We start from the raw sequence: 23,366 nt of genomic DNA on the forward strand, positions 1-23,366 counted from the left end.
AGGAAAAGGAAAACCACGCTATAGTTTGACTAGCTATGCTAACAAACTATTAGGTACAAATCAAAAAGCTGTTTAGAGCAGCTGATGTTTATGTCATTAAGATGAAACTGCAGAAAAATAAGAATGACATTACTTTTTTCTGATTGACAAGATTTAAAATTAGATCTGATGAATACAGTAAATAGAAAATATTGTACATCATCACTGATGTCACTGTGGTCGTCTGTCCTCTCACTCCAGCTCCCATAGATGATGATATGTTATCTTCTACTACATCTTACACCCAGGTGAAACTAAACTCAAAGGTGAGCGTAACTTTGATTAATGATTCCTTATGTATTGCATTCAGATAATATGTAATTTGTTATGGGTGGTAAATATTAAATACAAAATATAATATTAAGAAAACTAATGCTTCATGGCAAAATGTTCATAGTTGTTTTAGTAGCTGTCCTGTGAAGTTAATATTGGTGTGTAATACAAACAATAGCATTTTTTCTTTTCCACCTTTAAAAAAAAAATACTGTTTTAGTTCTTTACTATTTGTATATTTGACAGGTCGCAGAAAGAGAGTTGACTAAAGACAAAATCACATCTGAGTGAAAATGAAGTCAATGAAGTAATCCACATTTATCACATATTGTTATTGCAATTGTAGAAATTGTACATCATCTGCTGGGTTTGGTGTGAATGTCAGTGTGTAAAATGTCATGTCTAATGTATATTCAAAAATAGCTAGCTGTCAGATGTGGCTGATCGTAAGTACTCATAAAGTTCACATGCAAACAAACACTTCTGTCTGTTATTTAGATGTTTCATTTAAAGCACTTGTTGCTTTTCGTATTTTGCTTGTGCATGAATAGTGTTCAAAAGAAAAGAGCTGCTGCAACTCATTTCTTCTAAACAGTAGGTACTCACTGTGGTCAACCACTAAAGTAAATGTCGCTTTTTTTTTTCCAAAACGGATGAAGCAAATTTGTGGTAAGCAGTGAACTATAACTGCAAAGTTTGGTACTGAGCATGGCTCTGCATAAAATGTTATATAGTGCACAGACTGAATATGCTGTGGCAAGGGCGTAGATTTGGTGTTGGCATTGGTGGGGACGAATGATTCAACCACCGAACACTGCTAATAGATAGATTGATAACAAAAGGAGAAATATACTTGCGTATATATGCTATTCTATGTGCTTTTAAACCATTTAAAATTACAATTCATAGTTTTACATGTGAATTATATAATGTTAAATTACTACTAAACAAATGACTAAGTATTTTAGACTTTAGTTTACTTCAGCCATATTCCATATAAATCAGGTATCATACAAAAATAAAAATGGCTCCAAATACAGTCATGACAATAAATGAATATGACTTGAAGGACTTAACAACATTACTTCAGTTATAGTACACCAACATCTCTTATACATTAGCACTATGAGAACACTGAATGCCCGGAGTTTGCTGTTTTCGTCAGCTCAGATATTTGAAGTTTACACAGCTGCATTCTCGCTTGAAAATATGTTACCCAGAAAGAGTAATAAGAGTAATATTAAAACTAAGTAGCTGCAGTAATAGTAGCCATTGTTGGAAACTGGAATTGGCTGGGCCAATCTGGGATATGGTTTTTCAATTTTGTTGTCAGGGTGGAAAATCGGGAGAATGGTGGCTCCGGGAGATTATCGGGAGGGAGCCCTGAAATTCGGGATTCTCACAGAAAAATCGTGAGGGTTGGCATGTATGGCCTAGCATAGCCTGTAACGTTATTATGACGGACACATTTTATGAGTGAACTTTACTTTAAGTGACTTACAGGTTTCTTTGAAAAATACTTTCTTATATCCAGGTTCTACCTTTTTGCTGCCATCCTCCTCTCCTCCTTGCAGGTCCTGACAGCGCAGGCTTGCCACTGCTAAAACTAAACAGAGCTCCCTGAAAGGCACAGAACAGCGAAGCACAATTACGAAAGCCAAGCGGTTGTCACATGATTTGGAAGGCATTGTGGGCATTGTAGGCTCAGCCAATCAGAGCCAGCGGATTACGTTACATGGGCATTTTGCCGTAAGACAGGCAGAAATATTGCCGTTCAGTGCCTTCGTAACTTGAATTTTTCGTTAAATGGCGTATTTGTAAGTCGGGGTTCTACTGTACTATAATCTCAGCATGTAAACCGTTTTGAGCTGGTTCTTAAAAAGATGATTAAAAAAGAGCCTTAACTTAATCTTTTTTTGTTTGGTTTTTAACCAAAAAACAGGAACGTAAACAGAACTTGGTCACTTTGCAAGTCTTTTTATAAAGTTATAATGCTTCATCATGTTTTGTGATGAATTACAAGTTTAAGACCACTTGAAAAATGGCAAAAAAAATCATATTTTGAATGGTTGGATCTTAACAAGGTTCCAAGTAGAGCTTCAGTGTGCAACAAGAAGAAATGGGAGTGAGAAAAACAGTTTTTTGAGCATGCAATTTATTTAAAACAACTTTTAAACTGCTTTACAGCTGATCTAAACTTTAGGATCACACCTAAAAAAAACAAAAACCTTTAAACCCACCCAAAACAGAAATCAAAGTTCCAAACATGAACTGATAATGAGTAGCTCCACTGTTATTATTGAACACATCAAAAATTAATTGCAGCATGCTTGATGCAAGTGTTTCCATGAGTTGGTTGGAAACATGGTGAATGGTGAATACGGGTCACTGTCTGGAACTGTTGGCCCTTTTTGTAAACTTCCCTTACCATTCATCCCCAAAGGTTCGTAAGTGGATTTAAATCAGAGGGACATACAGTATGTCCCAGAAGAAGTGGTGTAATTCTCCTGGAAAAAGTCCCTTGTGCTGCGGGCATTGTGTACTGTAGCATTGTCCTGTTGAAAAACCCATTTGCCACACAGACGAAGTCCCTCAGTCATGAGGGATTCTCTGAAACCTCTGGACATAACCAGCAGCCCTTTGACCCCCCTGCACCTCCTGAAGCTCTGCTGTTTCACTGAAGGAAAAATCACTCCAGACCATTATGGCGCCCCCTCCACTGTGGCATGTAGAAAACATCTCAGGTGGGGTGTGGATCTCATGCCAGTAACATTGGAAACCATCAGGACCATCAAGGTTCTCATCAGAGAATAAAACTTTCTTCCACCTTTCAGTGTCCCATGTGTGGTACTCCAAACGTTCGGTTCTGTGGCGTTTCAAGGATACAAGGCCTTTGAAGAAGTTTTATGTTTCTGAAGCCCTTCAGTCTCAGATGCTGTCTGATGGTTATGGGGCTGCAGTCGACACCAGTAACGGCCTTAATTTGTGTCGAGGATCATCCAGTGTCTTGACGGACAGCCAATTGGATCCTCCGGCTCCGTGCTGGTGAAATTTTTTTGAGTCTTTCACTTGACTTTTTCCCCCCCCAAACCCTCAGATCATTTAAGAAATTCCAAATGACTATCTTACCACCTCAGCAGCGATGGTGCACTGCGGGAGACCCTGTTCAACAACATGACCACCTTCAAAAAAAATTTTTTTTTTTGCCTTTGCCATCAGAAAGTCATGACAGTGTGATTACCTGACAGAAAATGACAATGAATCCATATTTTGCACAGATTTGGCCTTTTAAAGGCATGTGGTCCTAAACTTGTGATCAGCTGTAAAACAGCATGTTTCAGTTTAAGTGTTGTTGTCAATAAAAGTTGTTTTAAATAAAGTGCATGCTCAAAAAATGTTTGTCCCACTCCCATTTCTTACTGTTGCATGTTGAGGCTCAACTTGGTGCCTTGTTAAGATCAAACCATTCAAAATATTCACATTTTTCAAGTGGTCTTAAACATTTGATCGGGACTGCATGAACACAGAATTGTTAAGTAATATTAAAACAGTTTGTTCAGGTGTTTTGTTCATCACTGATAATATGTGGATGATCACAGATCATTATGTAGTCTGCTGCATTCTAGTGGATAATCATGGTATGGCAACGTGAGGTGACCAGAACAACAAATGTCACATCATATGCAGACTTATTCAAAATTTAGAGGTTATCTATGCCTTGATTTACCTGTTAAGATTGTCCTCTACAATAAAGATAAGAGAGATCCTTCTGCCCTCTCCACTGTTTCACTTCTTAAGTGGGTGAAATCTCATGTGGTTTTGTTTACTGACACAGTCTGCTGACTGACTCTGCTTCTTAGGAAAAATTACTGATAAATTGATCATGTAAAAATGAAAAGTAAGTGTAAGTTATAGATTCTTACTGACATAAACATTAACCTTTAAAGCAGAAAAAGCAAAGAGTTCAAAAAAAGATTTATGCAGACTCATGGCAATCTCTCTCTTATCGCATCATCCTGCAGTACACCTACAGTAACACACAGAGAACCCACTCTCAGTAACAAAGAACTAAACAATCAATACAATACGATACAATATAACTTAATTTATATAGCACATTTAAAAAGCCACAGGTATGCCAAAGTGCTTCACAGAATGAATTAAGAGCAATAATAAATACAAATAGATAAAATAATACAAATAAAAAATAAAATAAAAGGATTGCAAATAAAATATACTAACAGGTGGGAGACATAACTAACCAATAATACACCAGGCATAGTAGGTACAACCCCAAAGTCTGAAGGTTAAAACATTATAACATTGATAAAGCGAGAAAGGTAAGTTACAGTACACTTACAAATGTGGGCTCTAAGAGGTGGGAAAAGCAAGGCTAAATAAATAAGTTTTTTAACGAGATTTAAAAGATTGAATTGAATCAGACGTCTAAATGAGATTTTTCCAGGGGTAGGGTGCAACAGCGGCGAATGCGCGGTCAACTCTGGTCTTGAGCCGAGATCTAGGTCGCACAAGGAGCATTTGGCCTGCTGAACTAAGCGCTCTCCCAGGGGTGTAAAAGCTGAGGAGATCCGTAAGATAGCTGGGCGCGATGTTATTTATGATTTTAAAAGTGAGCAATAAGATTTTAAAATCAATGCGAAATTTAATAGGGAGCCAGTGCAGGTCGGAAAGAACTGGAGTAATAGACTCAAACCTGCCAGTTCCAGTTAAAAGACGCGCAGCCGCATTTTGAACGAGCTGAAGTTTGTAAACAAGGGCAGAATGGAAACCAGTATAAAGGGAATTACAGTAATCTAATCTTGCTGTAACAAAGGCACGTTTTTCCAAGTCCTTACGTGGTATGTAGGGTTTGGCCTTAGAGATTGGACGCAATTGATTGAAACTCAATTTAACCACAGAGGACACATGTTTGTCCTGCTTGAAGGAACTGTCCAAGACAAGATGCAGATGAACTGCTGAGTCTTGTAGAAGAGCCACTTCCACAGGACAAGACTCAGCAGTTCATCTGCATCTAAGGGACAAAGGTCACTCTTTCGAGGATGCCAATGTTCACATTTTGGACAGAGAGGACAGATGGTTTGAAAGAGGAGTGAAAGAAGCCATCTACGTCCACTGTGACCGACCATCTTTGAACAGAGGCAGTGGTTTACGACACCAACTATAATCCAGTTTTGAGATCCCTTCCCAGACGCCTTAACGCCCACTTACATCCTGGGCCATCTGACCTCAGGAAATCACATGATAGGGTGGGGCCAGGTTCCACAATGAGCTCACCCGAAACCCTGGCTGATTGTGACCCACACCCGCTTTCACACCTTGGCTCATGTGATTAGGTAGAGCAGCGGTCACTATCACTAAAATTATTTAAATATTGTAACTATTGATGGCTTTCATATATTCTTCAACAATGTTTCTCTTGTGCCTGCAAGAAAATTGTGTTCTTTTTTTATTATTTGTTTATAATTGTCTTGAAATATCTTAATAAATATAAATTTGGTAAATATTTTATACTCAATGAACTTTGAAGAAGATTTGAGTTTATCTTGATTTTCTTGTTTTTCAGCAACAATATTACTGTACCATCAGTTAAGTCATTGTAAGCTAGTGATGAACATCAAAGTAACAATGCGAGCGTGGGAAACATGAACCAGCCTGCTAATTGTGTCAGATGCAGCAAAAGTCTGAAGTGGTTACTTGTTCCACCCACTGATAGTGAACTTGACTATCAGTGACGCTTGACTTGTCACAAAAGCAAATCGGTCTCACTGGAAACTACTTTCATTAAACTACTTTGTTGCATTGCATGAAGTTTTAAAAATATTGGATATTAAAAAGGTTTGAGCAGCAGAAAAACACCCGTGCTCACTGCCGTAACACCCCAGTCTTCAGTTTGCAGCAAAAAAACATGGATGTCAGAGCTCTCGGCATCAGACTGTGTGAGTAATTTCTCATTTTCATTAGAAAAAAAAAATATATATATATAAACAAATAAGATAAATACACATAAATAATAGATACATTTAATATATAATAGATAAAATTGGTAAATATAATATACAATAAATAAAGCATTTTGATTTATCTTGATAAATGTGTCAGTTTTGTTTTTTGTTCAGTCCTTTGTAACAGAAAGGACTGTATTTTTATGAAACATGAGATGTCATCTTTGTCATATCTTTTTTCCACCTTAAAAAAGGTTAAAGTTATAAATTCTGTCTAAAATGGAATGATTTAGTTTGTTTTACTTTGAAATGAAGTAGCCCATAGCCTAGTGGGCAAGTTATGATATGTAACAAAATGTTTTATTATTACCTGCAAAAGTCAGCAACTCTTTTATCTCTTCAGTGGTGACCATTATGATTCTGCTGGGAGTTCAAGCTGAGAGAGTTGGTGAGTACCAGCTATGTTCTTGTTTATATAAACTTCATTTTCCATTTTGGATGAGTAAACAATTCAATTAATTTTTTTTGTATTTTATTTAGCATTTTATTTATTTCATCAATCAAATACAGTCCAGAGTTTTCAGTAGTAAAATTTTTTTAAAAGCTTGTGTAATCTTCAGGTATTTTATCTTCCCTTTCTTTTTTAAAATTTTTCCACATTCAACACTGTTTCAAAGATGCAGACCTTTTCCCTTCTGAGGACGCACCATGGATCCTTGCCATTGCTTTATTGAGCGCTCTGGTGCTGTTGCTTGGAATGTATTTTGGCAACGATTGCTGGTACAGAAATAAAGGTAATATTTTGTAAACTAAGAGACATGAAACTTTGTGTTCAATAATGTTGAAAAAAATGTTATTTTATTTTGTTATTTTTCATGGTCATATATGTATATATATATATGTGTGTGTTTATATATATATATATATATATATATATATATACAGATGTATGAATAAATTACATTTTAAACAAATACAATTTCTTCTTTCTGGTGTTGTTTTTCCTACATTTTTAAAATGTGTACACAGTAGTGTGAATGTTCCATTCTAAATAATTTTAATAAAACTAATTAATTAGCCCGAGAGGCTCAAGAGAAAAAATATCCAAAAACTATTTAAAAACTTTAGTATTGAGAAATAATATATATATTTTGTGCAATATAATTTTGTATTTCTGAGTTCTGCAATGCTAGGAAAGCAACACTGAAGCTTGACTAGCAGTGAAATGTAGGATAAAAATCAAGAAGCTGTTTAGAGCATCAGATAATTATTTCATTAAGATGAAACTGCCAAAAAATAATGTTCGGATGTAAGAATGCTATTATTTTCTTCTGATTGTCAAGAAAATTTAAATTAAAAATTAAAATTAGATCTAATGAATACAGAAAATAGAAAATAGTTTTCATCATCTTTGATGTTACTGTGATCGTCTGTCCTCTCACTACTTCTGCATCTCTCCACTAGATGATGAGACGTTATCTTCTAGAGCCATTTACTATATCTTATGTCCATGCGAGACTGAACTCAAAGGTAAGATTCACTTTGATTAGTGATTCTTTATGTATTGCATTCAGATAATATGTAATATGTGGTGCATGGTAAATATTAAATACTAGCAATAATAATAACAAAAACCTTTGTTCATGGCAAAAAATTACTGTTTTTTTAAGTAGCTGCTATATGGAGTTTATTTCTGGTGTGTGACACAAACAATAGCATTTTTTTTATCCTTTAAAGAAAATAAATACATGTTTTGTTCTGTACTTCTTTTTTTATATGACAGGTCTCAAAAAAAGAGCTGACTGAAGACAAAATCACATCTGAGTGGAATTGAAGACGATGAAGTATCACATATTGTTATTGCGATTTAAGAAGCTGTACATGGTCTGCTGGGTATATAACTAAACAATAAAGAACTATAAGTACCAATAAAGTTCACATACTAACAAACGCTTCTGTCTGTTATGTAGACTTTTAAATTAAACCACTTGTTGCATCTTCTCTTTTTGCTTGTGCATGAATGCTGTTCAAAAGAAAAAAGCTGCTGCAGCTCATTTCTTGTAAACAGCAGGTTCTCACTGTGGTCAACCACTAATATAAATGTGCCGCATTGCTTTGTTTTCCAAAACAGATGAACAAATTTGTGGTAAGCAGTGAAATACACCTGCAAAGTTTGCTACTGAGCATGCCTTTATGTGTGGTCTAGTGCACAGGCTTGTTTCATGCTGCAGCAGAAACTGTTCAGTCGAGTCAAAGAAAACAGGCTAATTTTGTAGGTCAGACTGTGTCTCTTGAGAAGTGAGAAGAAGATATGATTAAGATGCTGAGAGGTGCTGCTCAGCTCTTTTCTGCTTCAATATTTATAGTAAGCTAATAATTAATAGGCCAAATATCAGTTTAAGGATAAAAACCTTCAGCCTGCTTGATGATGAAGCGCAATATGGATTTTAACAATGTGCCAACCTTAGGCTGTACCGAAATGGTAAATGGACTGGTTCTTATATAGTGGTTTTCTACGCTCTCTGAGTATTCTGTATTGTACTGTATACAACATGCCTCATTCACCCAAACACTTCCTTCTATACTTAAGTGCAATCTAAGCATTCACACTCTGATGAACTGAGAGCAACTTGGGGTTAGTATCTTGCCCGAGGCATGCAGACTGGGGAAGCCAAGGATCGAACCACCAACCTTCCAGTCAGTAGCTGAGCTGCTCTACCACCTGAACCACAGCCACCCAGAAGTACAAACTGGTAAGGCATGCATTCAGACATATGCTGAGGCATGCGAAGCCATAGCTTCATCACATTAATTATTTATTTTGTATTATTTATGACTTAATTTATTTGTAGTATTCTTCCTGCATTATGCATTGCATTGCATACCTGAACCAGATGAGTTAAAGACTGAACTTTCTCTGCCATCAGTGACTGTTGGCACTGAACTAAGTAAAACCTCCAGGAGTTGTTTTCAAAATGAACTTGTATAGAATAAATGCTTAAATACTAAGCCTGCAAAGATGAGATAGGGAAGTCTCAATAGTGGCCATTAAGAACAAAGCCTTATCTTACTGTCAGGCTGATCACCACTTAATCTCCTGCTTTGAAATAGAAAAGAGAAAAAGATTCAATACATGTGTCCCAGGGCCAAGTAACAGTATATATTATACAGGCTTCAAATGCAAGAAATATGTTTTAAACAGCAAAGCTCAGCAGTTCATGTGAGGTAGAGGCTGACATGACACTGATTAATTTTTAACTCTTTTCTTCTGGTATGTATATCAATTGGAATTGGGATGAGGTAAACATGTGCAGAGTTTATGTAAACAGTTATGGCTGTACTGATACACCAGCATTGGTTGAGTATTATAAATATGAACACCGAATACAATACTAATGCAGTTTCTTTAGCACTTTTGGTGATGACTGACAATCTGTGGAAGAGCACACATTATTGTGTAATGAAGGAAAAACCTTTCCACTGCTGCAATCTAGTGGTTACTCTTGGTATTGCAACGTGCTGCAGCCTTATTAAACTCTAAAACTCCCGTGCCTGTGGGCATGTGGCAAAATTTCAATTATATGTGATTTCATTTTCCTCTTTAAATTGTCCTCTAAAGTAAAGACAAGAGAGATTGTTCTGCCCAATCAATCTTATCACTTCCAACTAGAAATCTTAATTGGTGTGTTTTGTTTACTGACAGAGTTCTCTGACTGATTCTGCTTCTTTTGGGGGAGGAAAAAACCTAAAACATTTTTTACATCCAGGCAGTTTTACTGAAGTTCTTATCTTACATTTTTTCAGTTCTATGGCTCTGCTGACATATGAGCTTTTTATAAAAAACTGAAAAAAAGTCTTATATACACTAACAGATTTTCCAATATAATATTTACCTCCCAAAAGTTCAACTTTGGTCTCGTCTGACCAGATCATCTTCTTCCACCTGTTTGCCATGTCCCCTACATTACATGTCCCCTACATTACATGTCCCCTACATTACATGTCCCCTACATGTGAACAAATTTGTTCACAACTTTTAGTTTGTGTCAGAAGACGAGCATTCTGGACCAACCGCAGTCTTGCAAGGCAGGTCTGACTAACTCCAACATATAAAGAGTTTCATGGAATTGCTATGTGGAGGCAAGAAAAGAACCAAGTGCAGACTCACGGAAAGATAACTAAACTCAAAAATCACTGGTTTATTGCAGGCCTAACGGCGAAACAGAATATCACACTAAACTAGGGAATGATAAACTGAGACACGAGGAAACAGGGAAAATCACACAGCTCCAGGGATGAGACAGTGACGACACGACACGACACTAAGCACGGAGAACACAGGGCCTTAAATACAAAAGACAGTAAAGACACAGAGACTGAGGGAAACAAAACAGAATACATTAACCTGAGACACGGACCTTCAAAGTAAAACAGGAAATGCACAGACTGAACTTACAGACACAGACTCGGGGGAAACACAGAGACATGGGACCAGGGCAGGCACAGAGACACAGAACAGAAGGAGCTCAAAATATAACCAAAACCCTACCGCAAAGAACATGTAAACAAGAATTAACCTGAAACATAAGATAATAATAACCAACACCAAAAACCACTGAGTCAAAGACTCAGTACCATGACAAGGGGTTACAATTGTCCAACTGGGATATAATACCATATTTTTCGGACCATAAGGCACACCGGATTATAAGGCACATTAAGCGAAACAAAATAGTCAAATAAGCCAAACTTTACTCAACTCATTTTTCTTGCATCCTCTTCTTCAGGACAATTGATTCATTAATGTTGAATTCTCTCGCAGCTGCTCTATTTCCATATTGTTGCAGTATATTACGACTACCATGTAGCTTACCAAAGTCGTACTAAAACATTTTTTGACAGATTTTTGAGCACTGGGTACCACATAAAATCAGTTAGTAAGCACCACCAGAATTCATACTTAAGGTGGAATGTCCATTTTTGATTAAATTAAAGTATTTTAAGTGTGCCTTATAGTGCAAAAAATATGGTCAGAGCATGTTCAAAGATAAAAATGATTTCACCTTAGATAAAAGCTTCAGTCTGAAAAAGGACCGCTGTACAACTGAGCTAATATGTTTTCAAAGGTAATATTACCTTCAAATATAACTCCCAACAAGTGTTGCTCAATGGGCAAGACCAAAACAAGTGGAAGTGTTTTATTCCCACAGCAGGGCCTCACAGCAGAGTGATTAGAATAGTGTTTACTTTGTGCAGGAGTAATAAAAAACCTACAGAGACTCTTCCAACCAAAATATCTCCATATATTAGAACTAGAAATTCTCCACTGAAAGGCACACTGCTGATACCAGATATCATTTTAAATTACTATATTTGTTTCCCTTTCCCATTTTTGTTTAATGTGGATAGTGTTCAACTTCTTAACCTCTTGTAAACCCCTATACAATCTAGAAATCACCTTGAGGCCAGGATCTACATGGTAAGCCTTGACAAATATATTCAAAACAGGAAGAGAAAAAAGATCTGTTCTCTTAGGTATAAAGTTATGCAGATAATGCCTGATTTGAAGAAACCTGAAAAAATCCATATTGCTTAACTGATTTTTTTACTGATTGGAAGTCCCTAAGAGTTCCCTTATCATAAAACATACAATATGCCATTAAGCCTTGCCCTGCCCATTTTTTATATCTTCGTCTAACATATTGGGTAAGAAATCAAGATCCTGGCCTCTTCATTCCAATCATTCTTATTAAGAAATTGTAACCAGAGTTTTAAAGGCAAGTTAATCCATAGGTTTCCTTGATTAATTTGTTTTTTAATAAGTGTCACGTCCCCTAAGCTTGCCTGAATCGGAAAATCTCTTGAGACAACTGTTTCTATTTCTTTCCATCTTGCCTGGTAGTCTACATTGCACCAACATGCTAGGATCCTCAGTTGAGCTGAAATATAGTAATCTTTCAAACACTGGAACCCCAACCCCCCTTTATCTTTAGCCAAATGGATAGTTTGGTATATAATCCATGGTCTTTTCCCCTGCCATATGAACCTAGAGATTATTTTATCCCATTCCTGAAATTGTTTATCAGTTATTTCAACTGGGAGTGTTAGGAACAGATAAAGCATCCTAGGCAAAATATTCATTTTGAAATTTAAAAATTGGTATTAAGTCCGTGCATCAGACTGTGTAAGTGTCTATTTCCACATGAAAAATAACCTTCAGCTTATTTATTAATCGTTATAGCCACCATTAAATAATAGTAATTATTAAATGCCAAAGATTTAATAATTAATTTGTCTTTACAAATTTGTTGTACAACTTATAAGATGTTAAAATACATTTATCAGCAGCTGTAGGACTCAACAGAATATTTGTAACCCGTGGCTGTTTGGTCTCTTCAGTGATGACTCTCATGATCCTGCTGTGTGCACATGATCAAAAAGTTGGTGAGTGTCATAAGTTTCCTCATTGATCTGAACACGGTTCATGGTTTTGTGTTTGTCGGAGCAGACAACGTATGAATGTATGAATAGTAGGAAAAAAAGTATTTTTAGTTAACATGTAATTTTGCTCAAGTGATGTTTTTTCCTTGTTTAACACACAATACTTTTATTACAAGTCTGAAACTTTCTTTTTTTTCTTTTTCTCAGATGCAGTTTCTCTTCGTATTGCTCCAAACAGATTGCAGTTCTTTGAATATGAATCAGTGATATTTTACTGTGAGGATGTTGTTTATTGGGAAGTTGTGCATAATTCCAAAGGGAAAATAAACTCATGCAGTCACAACAACCAGGGAAAAGCAGGATCATTGTGCATAATAAAAAGTGTGTATCCAGATGACAGTGGAGAGCGCTGGTGTGAGACTAAAGGAGCAAACAGAAGCAACAGCATCAACATTACTGTTACTGGTAAGTTTGCACCGGGACATTTTTTTTTTCAAAATTAGTTTAAATAAATTTCACAGCAAATAAATCTCAGATTCTTGTCATTCAGCTGGATCTGTGATCCTGGAGAGTCCTGCTGTTCCTGTGATGGAGGGTGAAGCTGTGACTCTTCGCTGCAGAAACAAAACTGCTTCCTCCAACTTCACCTCTAATTTTTATAAAGATGGAGCTCATGTTCACAGCAGCTCCACAGAAGACATGATAATCCACAGAGTTTCAAAGTCAGATGAGGGACTTTACACGTGCAACATCTCAGGAGGTGGACAGTCACCGGAGAGCTGGCTCAGTGTCACAGGTGACAAACACCAATGTTTAATGTCCACATGACACAAAAATTCCATCAATACAATAAAAATTCAAGATCTATAGATGCTGACAGACAAACTCATGGTAAAAACCATGTTACCAACAATTTATCTTTAAACAGGGGTGAAAATCTTGGTTCACTGATGTCAAATTGTATTTTGTAACCATTCATTTTTATTCATGTGACAAAATCTGCATAATTACATTTGATTAACAATTGCTATAGTGCAAAAATGTAAGCGGACAGTACACATTTACACGGACTATATTTTAAAGATGGTCTCAGATTCTGTGATTTTAACTATAAGGTTAATGGACGACTACTGTAAAGCAATAAGTCTGGGATTTTAGCTGTCTCTGCCACCTTAACTAGATTAGTCTTTTGTTTAAATAATCATATGTCATATATATCATATATGATATATTATAAATGAGGATAGTACATAATTAGCCAGAAGAAGAAAGAAGTCCCTTGGATGAGTGACAAAACATTTCTCCCATTTAAAACGCTACGTCCAGATGAACACAATCAACCTTTTGGGATATTTAACCAGAGCAGAGACAGTCATATTCAATCAGTCAGTCAATTCAGCAACAGTGTATTGAATGTTGTTTCCAAACTGTTATACAAAATGCATTTAACACATTGAAAGTTCACTGTGTCTCACAAAGTAATTTCTATCATCTCTGCATCCCATCACACAGAGACTGTAACAGACCACTCCTCAGAGCCCAGCTGTCATATTTACCTCATCTTACGAAATGTCTTCACTCTGATGATGGTGATTCTGCTGCTGCTTTTTGTGGGACTTCTTCACTTTAGGAAACTCGGAGCTACAGCTAACTAATGGTTGCCCAACTATAAATGTCACTGTGACACAAGAGAAAATGATTCAGCTACTGATGAAAAATAGAAACATCAAAGCTAAAGAGTTAATATCACATCATAATTCATCTGAATACTCAATGAAGAATTTTGCATGCTGTATTTTTAAGCTTTTAGCAGCAGGTGTATGATGTGCATGTTTAAGAAGTTAAAACAACAAAAAACAAAATAAAAGTCATATATGTAGAAACATTTTCAAGACAACCACCATAATTCTGACAAACATCTGCAAAATTACTGCAATATTGCTACTTGTCTAGTAAGATACTTTCATTTGTGTTTGTTTTTGTGGACACAAGTGAGAAGTATGACGTTTTATGTACTAATATGTGTCTCACTTTTATCTGATTGTATTTTATGTGCTAAAAATAATAAATACATTAAATATTTGATCATATACTTAAATAATTGCTTTTGCAATGCAAGGCATGTTGGGCTGGACAGTAGATAACTTTAAAACATGCCTTTCAGGTGTTTTTTTTTATTTATTTTTTTATTCTTTTAAATTGGCTGTTATGCAGTAATTTTAATGGTACAGTTAACTTGAGATCAAGTTGAGATTGTGAGTGATTTTGATCCACAAACTACAATTTGTAAATGTTTCACAATAAATTTTAGCAAACAGCAAACCTTGCTGTTTTCAGACGGAGAGTGCAATTGTTGTATTTCAGTGATTTATCTTCGGTTATAATGTCATACACCAGCATATGTGATCAAAGGTACAAACCTGACGCATGAAAATGCCCATTGAAAGACAAAAGCCCACACTGCTTCCTGCTCTGAAGAACGTATTTGCATTTGGAGAGCTGCTTCCTCTGTCTCACATGCTTGCAAACAGTTATAAAAGTCTCATTATTTTTACTTATAGGTGTCACGACTGCAGTTATGTGTTCACTCAAACATAATTACGTGAAATGTAAAGTTAAAGTTAAAAAACTAAGAGCAACATTGAACTTTTAAATTTATGGTCAAGTGCTTTAACTGTGAAAGTTCTTAATAATTATTTATGAAATTGTCATCATCTTTTTATTTGAGGTTGCCAGAGAAAAAACTTTTGAAGAACCTGGTAGATCTGAAAAGATCTTACCATCCAGTGTAATGGTGCAGGGGAGCATTTCTATGCCCCCATTAGTACCAACTGAGAATATTTTAAAAAATCACAGCCTATCTGAGTGTTGTTGCTGGTGTCCACCACTTTACGATCACAGTGTGCCCATGTTGTGATGGTTTCTTACAAGAGCTCAAATCATCTCGCACTGGTTTCTTCAATATGAAGATGAATTAACTGTATATAAATGGTCTTCATAGTCGCCAGATCTCAGTCCAATAGAACACCTTTCAGATGTGGTGGAAGAGGAGAGTAATATCCCAAAGACGAATAAACATAACAATAATAATAACATTAAGGAGAAGAAAAAGAACTTTATTTATCAAAGGAAAGTCTGATACAGCTCATCCGCTATTTGTGTGAGAACTAAAAAGCCTGATGGCTGCAGGGCCGAATGATTTTCTGTGTCTCTGTGTTTTAAATCAGAGAAACAGAGGAGAATTCCAGTACTGATGTGTTTGTTGTTGTTTTTGTTCCATAAAGATATTATAAAGTAGTTCTTCTGTATTCAGGGACCAGTCTAGTTTGTTTCTTAGGTTTCCAACCCACAAACTTGGGGATTGTGGATCTGTAGCCAATACGTCTGTTCAAAAGTTATACTACATTAAAGTGATGTTTTCAATGGTCATTGCCATAGGAACAACAAATCTTAAACAGATGTCTATTGAACATGCACAGATCCAGAATAGCATTTATTTATCTATAGCAATATTAAATGCCCTGTGACTGAGTGGCTTCAATGATTTTGGTGATTTTCTGAGTGCTTGGGCTAACCCTCAAAGAGGCTTAAAATGTTCACTATTTTTGTGATGTGTTTCTGCACAGTTCACCAAACTGAGCACAGGAAACATGAACCAGTCTACAAGCTGCATCAAACACAGCATTGGTCTGAACTGGTTTGTTGTTCCACCCACTGACAGTGAACTGAAACAGTGAGGCTTGACTTGACACAAAAGACACTCAGCTTCTTTGGAAACAGCATTTGTTAAACTAGATTATTGAATTGCTTTTAGTAGCAAAGAGACACCTGTGCTCAGGACTGTTAAGTTTCACGTCTACATCAAGACGACATGGAGATCAGAGCTCTCTGCATCAGACTGTGTGAGTACTTTCTCTAGTTCTACATTATTAATAAATTTAGGTTATTAAAGTAGGCTATTGTATTTTTGTGGTCTCCATATCAGATGTGGTATTTTTAGTATTACTTTTAGTAATTATACATATTTTAGTAACTGAGTAGCTCTTTTATCTTTAGTGATAAGCATCATGATTCTGCTGGGCGTACAGGATGAGAAAGTTGGTGAGTTTTATCATATATATCAACTTTAATTCACATTTTGGAAAAGCAAGCAATTTATAGGAAAAAAATAGATTTTTTGTGATGTTTTTATTGTTTTATTTATTTATTTATCACTGAGTGTAGTATGTTGGTTTAATAGTAAAACTCTAAAGTGAGTCTTTTGTTTTTCTTTGTTTCAGATGGAGTTTTTCTTCATATTGTTCCAAACAGATTGCAGTTCTTTGAATACAAATCTATAACATTTCACTGTGAAGGAGTCGATTATTGTGAAGTTGTGCATAATGTCAAAGGGAAGGTAAAATCATGTAGTAAAACTAACAAGAGGACACCAACAGGATCATCCTGCTCTATTCAAATTGTTTATACAGACGACAGTGGAGAGTACTGGTATGAGACTGAAGGAGGGACACAAAGCAACAGTATCATCCTCTCCGTCACTGGTATGTTTTGTTGTGAAATCAGTTTTACCCCGGTTCTTTTTATTCCTCGAGCATCCAGAGACGGCACCGGACTCAGTAGTCATTTTCACAAAACTTTATTCATCTTTACTCATCTTCATTTATCCTCATTTAAGCATGCATCTTCTAGAAGGGAAGACTTGCGAGGCCGGGGCCCCTCTGCAAAATCTTCAATCCTTTGTCTGTGAAACAAAGTTTTGTAGGGGCGACCCCATCATAAAACCCCCCCACGGTGTGCTGCAAACTCTGTGTATGTGTCTATGTGCACGAGCACGTGAATGCCTACATGTGCGTGTTCCCGCGTGTCTATGTGAGTGCTCGTGAGTGACTGTGTACGCATACCTGTGTGTATGTGTGTGCACGTGAGTAAGTGTGCGTGACAGTTAAAACACTGTGGGTGTAGGTGACTCCCTAGAGGTCATAAAAACCCATCTCCCTTCCAGACCACAGTTATCCAGTTACAAATGTTGAGACCCCACCCAGGTATCCTCTGGGGAATTTCCACTCACAGTTCAACTGGGGGAGGGGTCTCCTACAATCTACTCCTAAGTTCATGACACAGTCAGGCCTTTATTACATTGAGGGCAGTGTCAGTGTCTCTACAATAATTCTACATTCTATGTTAACACATTTCTAAACTCTAAAATAAGCTAAACATTCCTACAGTTTTCATCGAAACAACATTATTTTCTGAAAAAAAACTGATTGTATGTAATATATAACTATCAAATGCATTTCATTTAGCTGGTCCTGTGATCCTGGAGAGTCCTGCTGTTCCTGTATTAATGGAAGAAACTTTGACTCTGAGCTGCAGGAACAAAATTACACCCTCCAACTTAACAGCTGATTTCTACAAAAATGGACGTCTGATCTATCAAAGCTCCACAGGAAACATGACCATCCAGAGAGTTTCAAAGTCAGATGAAGGACTTTACAAGTGTAGCATCTCAGGAGCTGGAGAATCACCAGACAGCTGGCTGAAAGTCACAGGTAAGACACTGAGATGTTTTAAAATAAGGTGATCTGAATGACAGCTGATGCTCTTTATGCAAAGCTGTTAAATCTCTTTGTATTAGCATTTATGAAATACTGAGAAGTTTCCAGTGTTCATACCTAAGTTGCAGATTTAAACAACTAAAACAGGTGTGCCAACATTTCCATCGTGTTTTAGAAGCTTTTAAGTTGATTAGTAAGATTTTTAAATGTCATTACGAAGAAGCTAAAATTAACCTTTGATGATTTACCATTCTTGTCTCATTTAAACATTTCCATGCTTTCAAACCAGACATGACTCATTCCTCATCTGCTGCCACACCTTGGATCATTGCAACCATTTTAGTCAGTGCTCTGTTGGTGACAGTGGGACTGCATCACTTTGGAAAAGGTTACTGGAAGAGAGGTAATGGAAATAATCAGTAGTAGTAGTAGCATAAAATCTGCAAAATTATTGTCTGTCAGGCAGATGCATTTTAAAATTTATCATCCAAAGATTTTAAATAAAAGTGAACTCTATAAGCTAACTGGCTTAAACTGAGAAACTATCTGTGCCTGTTTGACATGTTTCTCTTCTTTTATTTGTTTTTTTTAGAGGCAGGCACAGTGGATGCAGGAGGAGCAACATATGCTTTTGTAAGAAAAAACAGGAAGACAGGAGGTAGTTTATGGAGCAACAATATCACAAAATTAAGACTGTAAAAAAAGTTTCGCCTTTGTCTACTCATGTGGTGTTGTCTGTAGGTTGGTTAGACATGTATGTAATATGCATAAATGTATAGATGCGAGTGATAATTTTTTCAAATCATCCAGCTCAAATGCAAACCACAATTTCACAGCAGCTCTTTTAAACACGTAGTGTATCTCAGACAGCTCGAAATAGTTACATGACGTACACGTTCAGACATGCATTCAGTTTCAAAATTAACTTTACATTGAACACAATTTGTTTCTCTTTTAAACAATAATATTCAGTGAATTAGCATTAATTGTCTCAAACAGTATTTAAATGAAGGAGAAAAAATGCAGAATACAATCAAGAATTTTACCATTTGACCACCCATAAAGGAAAGAAATATATCATAGTCAAGAAATTTGAAAATAAATAAATAAAACACATTCATAAAAGTGTCTGAAAATTTTAGAGTATATGTTGTACAGTAAATGTAAAACATATAGATCAGAACTGTAAAGTATAATATCTCAGTTTAGTACAATTGTAAAAAAAATACTAAGAAGCTCTTAAGAGAAGCTGATATTCTTGTGGTCAAATGAGAATTATCAGGCAGACAGCAGAAACTCATTTGGAAAGTTAAGGTTTTTGTTAGCTCAGTGTTTGATTAGCACCCCATAATGATTTAGGAGTGACACAGATTTTCTTTTCTAAAAAATTAAGCTTAATGAATACATTGAATAACAGACAGGGATCATCGTGGTTATTGTTCCCCTCACTCCCATTGTCCCTCTTCAATACAAGATGAAGCTGCATCACCCTCAAGACCTATTTACTACAGCTTAGGCCATGGTGACACTCAACTACAAGGTAAGACTAGTTGTGATTCAAAGGAATTTCCATGATGGCACTGAGACATCAGAAACATCGGCAAATAATTTTAAATGATCTTCAACAAAGAAATGTTTTATTATGTAAAGTATTTTGGATGCCAACTGATTTAATTCCATCGGTTGTCAAAGCAGAATCAGGAACAAGCACAGAGATGCCCTCAACAAGTCCCTGCCAACCCATAGCAGAGGATCCCTTCTATTCTACAGTACAATAAGTAAGTAAGACTGGGGACAGGGATGCCTTATGTGCTGCATTCACACAATCTGTGATGGATTATAGAGATCTATAAGTATATGGAAGATTTATACTTTTTGTACATACCACTCATTCACTCACTCCTAGATTTGTGTATGTAAAAAATCTGATTTTACAACACAGGAAAACTAATCTTTTACACAGAATGTTCTTTTTTTTGGAAACTATTCTATAAATTGGTGCGTAATGTGCACCATTAAAGTATTTTTTTTTAAGTAAAGTAAAGTAAGTAAGTAAGTAAAGTATTTTTTTTTCCAATCCTGTTTTTAAATTTTTTCTTCTGCACCTTTTTTGTGTCTTACAGGTTGCAGAGAGAGATGACTGAAAACATAATCACATCTGAGTGAGAGTAAAAACAAAGAAGTGACCAAATGTTATTACATATTGTTTTGTTTTTATTAATCAAGTTGTACATTGCTGTCTGGGTTTGATGTACAACATCAAACCCAGACAGCAATGTCTGTAACTTGTTAACGGTTTTGTTTGTTCAGAAATAGCTGCTTACCATTTCCGCGTGGTTACAAGTATATATACAGTTTGAATCAACTTCTAAATAAGTTTAATCACCTTGTTCGATCTTCTTTCCATTTTTACACATGTATGAATGCTATTACAGTAAAAGAGCTGCTGCAGCTTTCAAAGACCCCCACTGTGGTCAACCGCTAACGTCAAAGTGTCACATTACTTTTTTTCCAAAACAGACGCACCGAGTTTGTGGTGAGCAAATAAAATATAACTGCCAAGTTTGATACTGAGCATGACTTTAACTGAGTTTACGTGTTGTATAGTACCCAGACATGAGGTTTCTGGTTTCATGCTGCTACCTGATCTGAAACTCTGCTTTCACACCGTCTGAGCAAACAAAAGTAGAAGTCAGTTGCTGAGTGAGGACCGCAGCTCTCAACTCCTGTGGGCTCGGCCTCAGTAGGTTACAGTAGTTTATATTTTGAGAGGCTAAATAAGGTTTTTAACATTAATTGCTTTAGCAAAATTTCCTCTCCTCATGCCATGACTCTGTTTTAAATAAAGTTACATAGCGATATAAGAAATGTGGAAGTAAATATTGTAAAAAAGTGTGTGCAGATATTATGTGTCTATTTTTTAGAGATATAAATACCACAATTAAAATTAAATTCACAATTAATTACAAATATATTACAAAAATCCACACACTCTATGCAGATTGCTGGATAGTCTTTTGTTTTCCTTTTTCTTATTTTTTTTTTAGCTTTAATCTCACCTGAAAAAAAAAAAAAAAAAATCTCTACAGCTATTTTTTTTTTTTGTTTTTACTGAGCCTGTTAATAGTAGTGACTGCTGCACGAGTCAAATCTTTACTCTGGGCTTCGTGATGATATGTTTTTATGCGTATGTTAATGAATCACAGTGATAGTGAAAATGATGAATATTAAATGATTACAAGATTTATTTAGAGCAGCATAAGTTTGTCTTTGTCCCCTTTGATAAAAAACTGAACATTAAAACTAGTTTTAAATACTAAGTGTTGTTTCAGCAGCATAAATGAGCCACACAGTTTTCAATTCTGAAATAATTTTGGAGGTCAGAAATCTGCATCAGAATATGTGAGGTTACGTTCCACAATAAAACAAGTAGTGATGGGTCGTTCGCGAACGAAATGGCTCTTAGAGCCGACTCTTTGAAGTGAACGACGCGAGCCGGCTCATTATTGGGAACCGTGAGGTTTTTTTTTCTTTCTCTCACCCTCTCTCTCGCCCTTTTTTCCGCTAAACTCCGCATGCGCGGCCTGTACTTTGCGCTGGGCAGAGGGGGGAGGGGCGTTAGTTACACTGCAGCAGCACAGGAACAGAGCCAGAGAGAAAGAGAGCGAGAGACAACAAAGTCACATTAGAAAGGGATAGTAATCATCCACTATTTTCAGTTGCAGATGATAAAGGATTCAGAAATCATGCAGGCCCATATGACAGAGAATGTGCATCTTCTTTTTGTTTTAATATTTTAATTTATATTTAATTGTGTTGTGGTTTGCAGTGTTTTGTGTTGTTTCACGTTAAATTTGGTTAAAAGGTAAAAGCTGAAAATTTAAATAGTTAAAAGTTTAAAATGTAAATAGTTGTTCTTTGTATTATATGATTTATTTATTACATTTTATGTGGAGTGAATAAATAAAGTATATTTATGGTGGCCCCTTAGAGACAAAGCGTGTTTTGGAGTTTGTACGTACAAACTCCAAAACACGTAAAAACTCCAAAACGCGTAAAAACTCAGACGCACTTACAAACCCCGAAGCATGTACAAACTCCAAAACACGTAAAAACTCAGAAGCACGTACAAACTCCAAAACACGTAAAAACTAAGAAGCACGTACAAACTCCAAAACACGTAAAAACTCAGAAGCACGTACAAACTCCAAAACACGTAAAAACTCAGAAGCACGTACAAACTCCAAAACACGTAAAAACTAAGAAGCACGTACAAACTCCAAAACACGTAAAAACTCAGAATCACGTACAAAAAAGACAACAGAAGTACTCCAGGATGCTAGGGTGCAGTGTTGAGCTTTTGTTACCTAGTGGCTACACAAGCCAGCAAGTATCAACAACCGGATTTGGTGTGTGGTAGTAACAGGTAAATGAATTTTTTTTTTTTTAATTATTTGAATAAATATGAGTGCTTGTCTATAAATACACAAACAATACACACATGCTTTCAATTGTGTAATTTAAGTGATCTGGGTAGCTCTGTTTTGGAAGTTCAGTTAATGCTAGAAATGTGTTTTGGAGTTTGTACGTGCTTTTTGGAGTTTGTATATGCTTTAGAGTTTGTACGTGCTTTGTCTCTAGGGGCCATATATAAACATATATAAATAAAACCACTTTTTTTACATTAGTAATTCCTTTTCTGCATAATTTCATATTATTGTTAATGATTAAATAATTAAAGCAACAAAACAACCTGAAGAGCCGGTTCGGAGCCGAAAGAGCCGGCTCTTTTTAGTGAGCCGAGCCGAAAGAGCCGGATCTCTAAAAAGAGCCGGAAATCCCATCACTAAAAACAAGTAAAAGTTTTAAAAGCTAAAAATTTAAAAATTTACTGAATGTAATGTAATGAACAATGATTTTGAAATGTGATGTTAATGTGTGAAGGTTTCATGCTTCCGTGAAACAGTGAGAAAGGTCAAGTACATGTGATGCACAAACCCCTATTGCAAAGGGCAGACATTACAGCACTCCTTGCAAAATTACAAGGAGTAATAAGAGGCCCCCCAGAGCCTCTTATTACTACAGAACTTTTGCA

At 36.0% G+C, this 23,366-nt stretch overlaps 3 protein-coding genes across 9 annotated transcripts in view; all 3 read left to right on the plus strand.

The window, feature by feature from the left end:
• Positions 1-1,662: 1,662 nt before the first annotated feature.
• On the plus strand, positions 1,663-15,227 carry LOC146523076 (uncharacterized). Its single transcript, XM_085154190.1, has 5 exons — positions 1,663-1,724; positions 2,895-3,040; positions 3,147-3,357; positions 12,850-13,181; positions 13,267-15,227. The coding sequence occupies exons 1-5, from the start codon at positions 1,663-1,665 to the stop codon at positions 13,542-13,544; spliced, it is 1,029 nt and encodes a 342-aa protein (XP_085010316.1). The 3' UTR covers positions 13,545-15,227.
• A 1,139-nt stretch (positions 15,228-16,366) lies between these two features.
• Positions 16,367-21,702, plus strand: LOC146523077 (low affinity immunoglobulin gamma Fc region receptor III-like). The gene is made up of 10 exons (XM_085154191.1): positions 16,367-16,436; positions 16,583-16,618; positions 16,773-16,817; positions 16,997-17,257; positions 18,020-18,265; positions 18,561-18,674; positions 18,864-18,966; positions 19,681-19,811; positions 19,973-20,049; positions 20,395-21,702. The coding sequence occupies exons 1-9, from the start codon at positions 16,367-16,369 to the stop codon at positions 20,047-20,049; spliced, it is 1,083 nt and encodes a 360-aa protein (XP_085010317.1). The 3' UTR covers positions 20,395-21,702.
• The window catches only part of LOC146523078 (uncharacterized), a 29,388-nt gene continuing 27,723 nt past the window's right edge, over positions 21,702-23,366 (plus strand). For all 7 annotated transcript variants that reach the window (XM_085154666.1, XM_085154667.1, XM_085154664.1 and 4 more), the window contains exon 1: positions 21,702-23,133. The gene's annotated coding sequence lies outside the window, so the exon portion shown is untranslated. The remainder of the gene's footprint in view (positions 23,134-23,366) is intronic.

The sequence above is a fragment of the Neolamprologus multifasciatus genome, chromosome 3 (assembly GCF_963576455.1).
Source record: "Neolamprologus multifasciatus chromosome 3, fNeoMul1.2, whole genome shotgun sequence".
NCBI lineage: Eukaryota > Metazoa > Chordata > Actinopteri > Cichliformes > Cichlidae > Neolamprologus > Neolamprologus multifasciatus.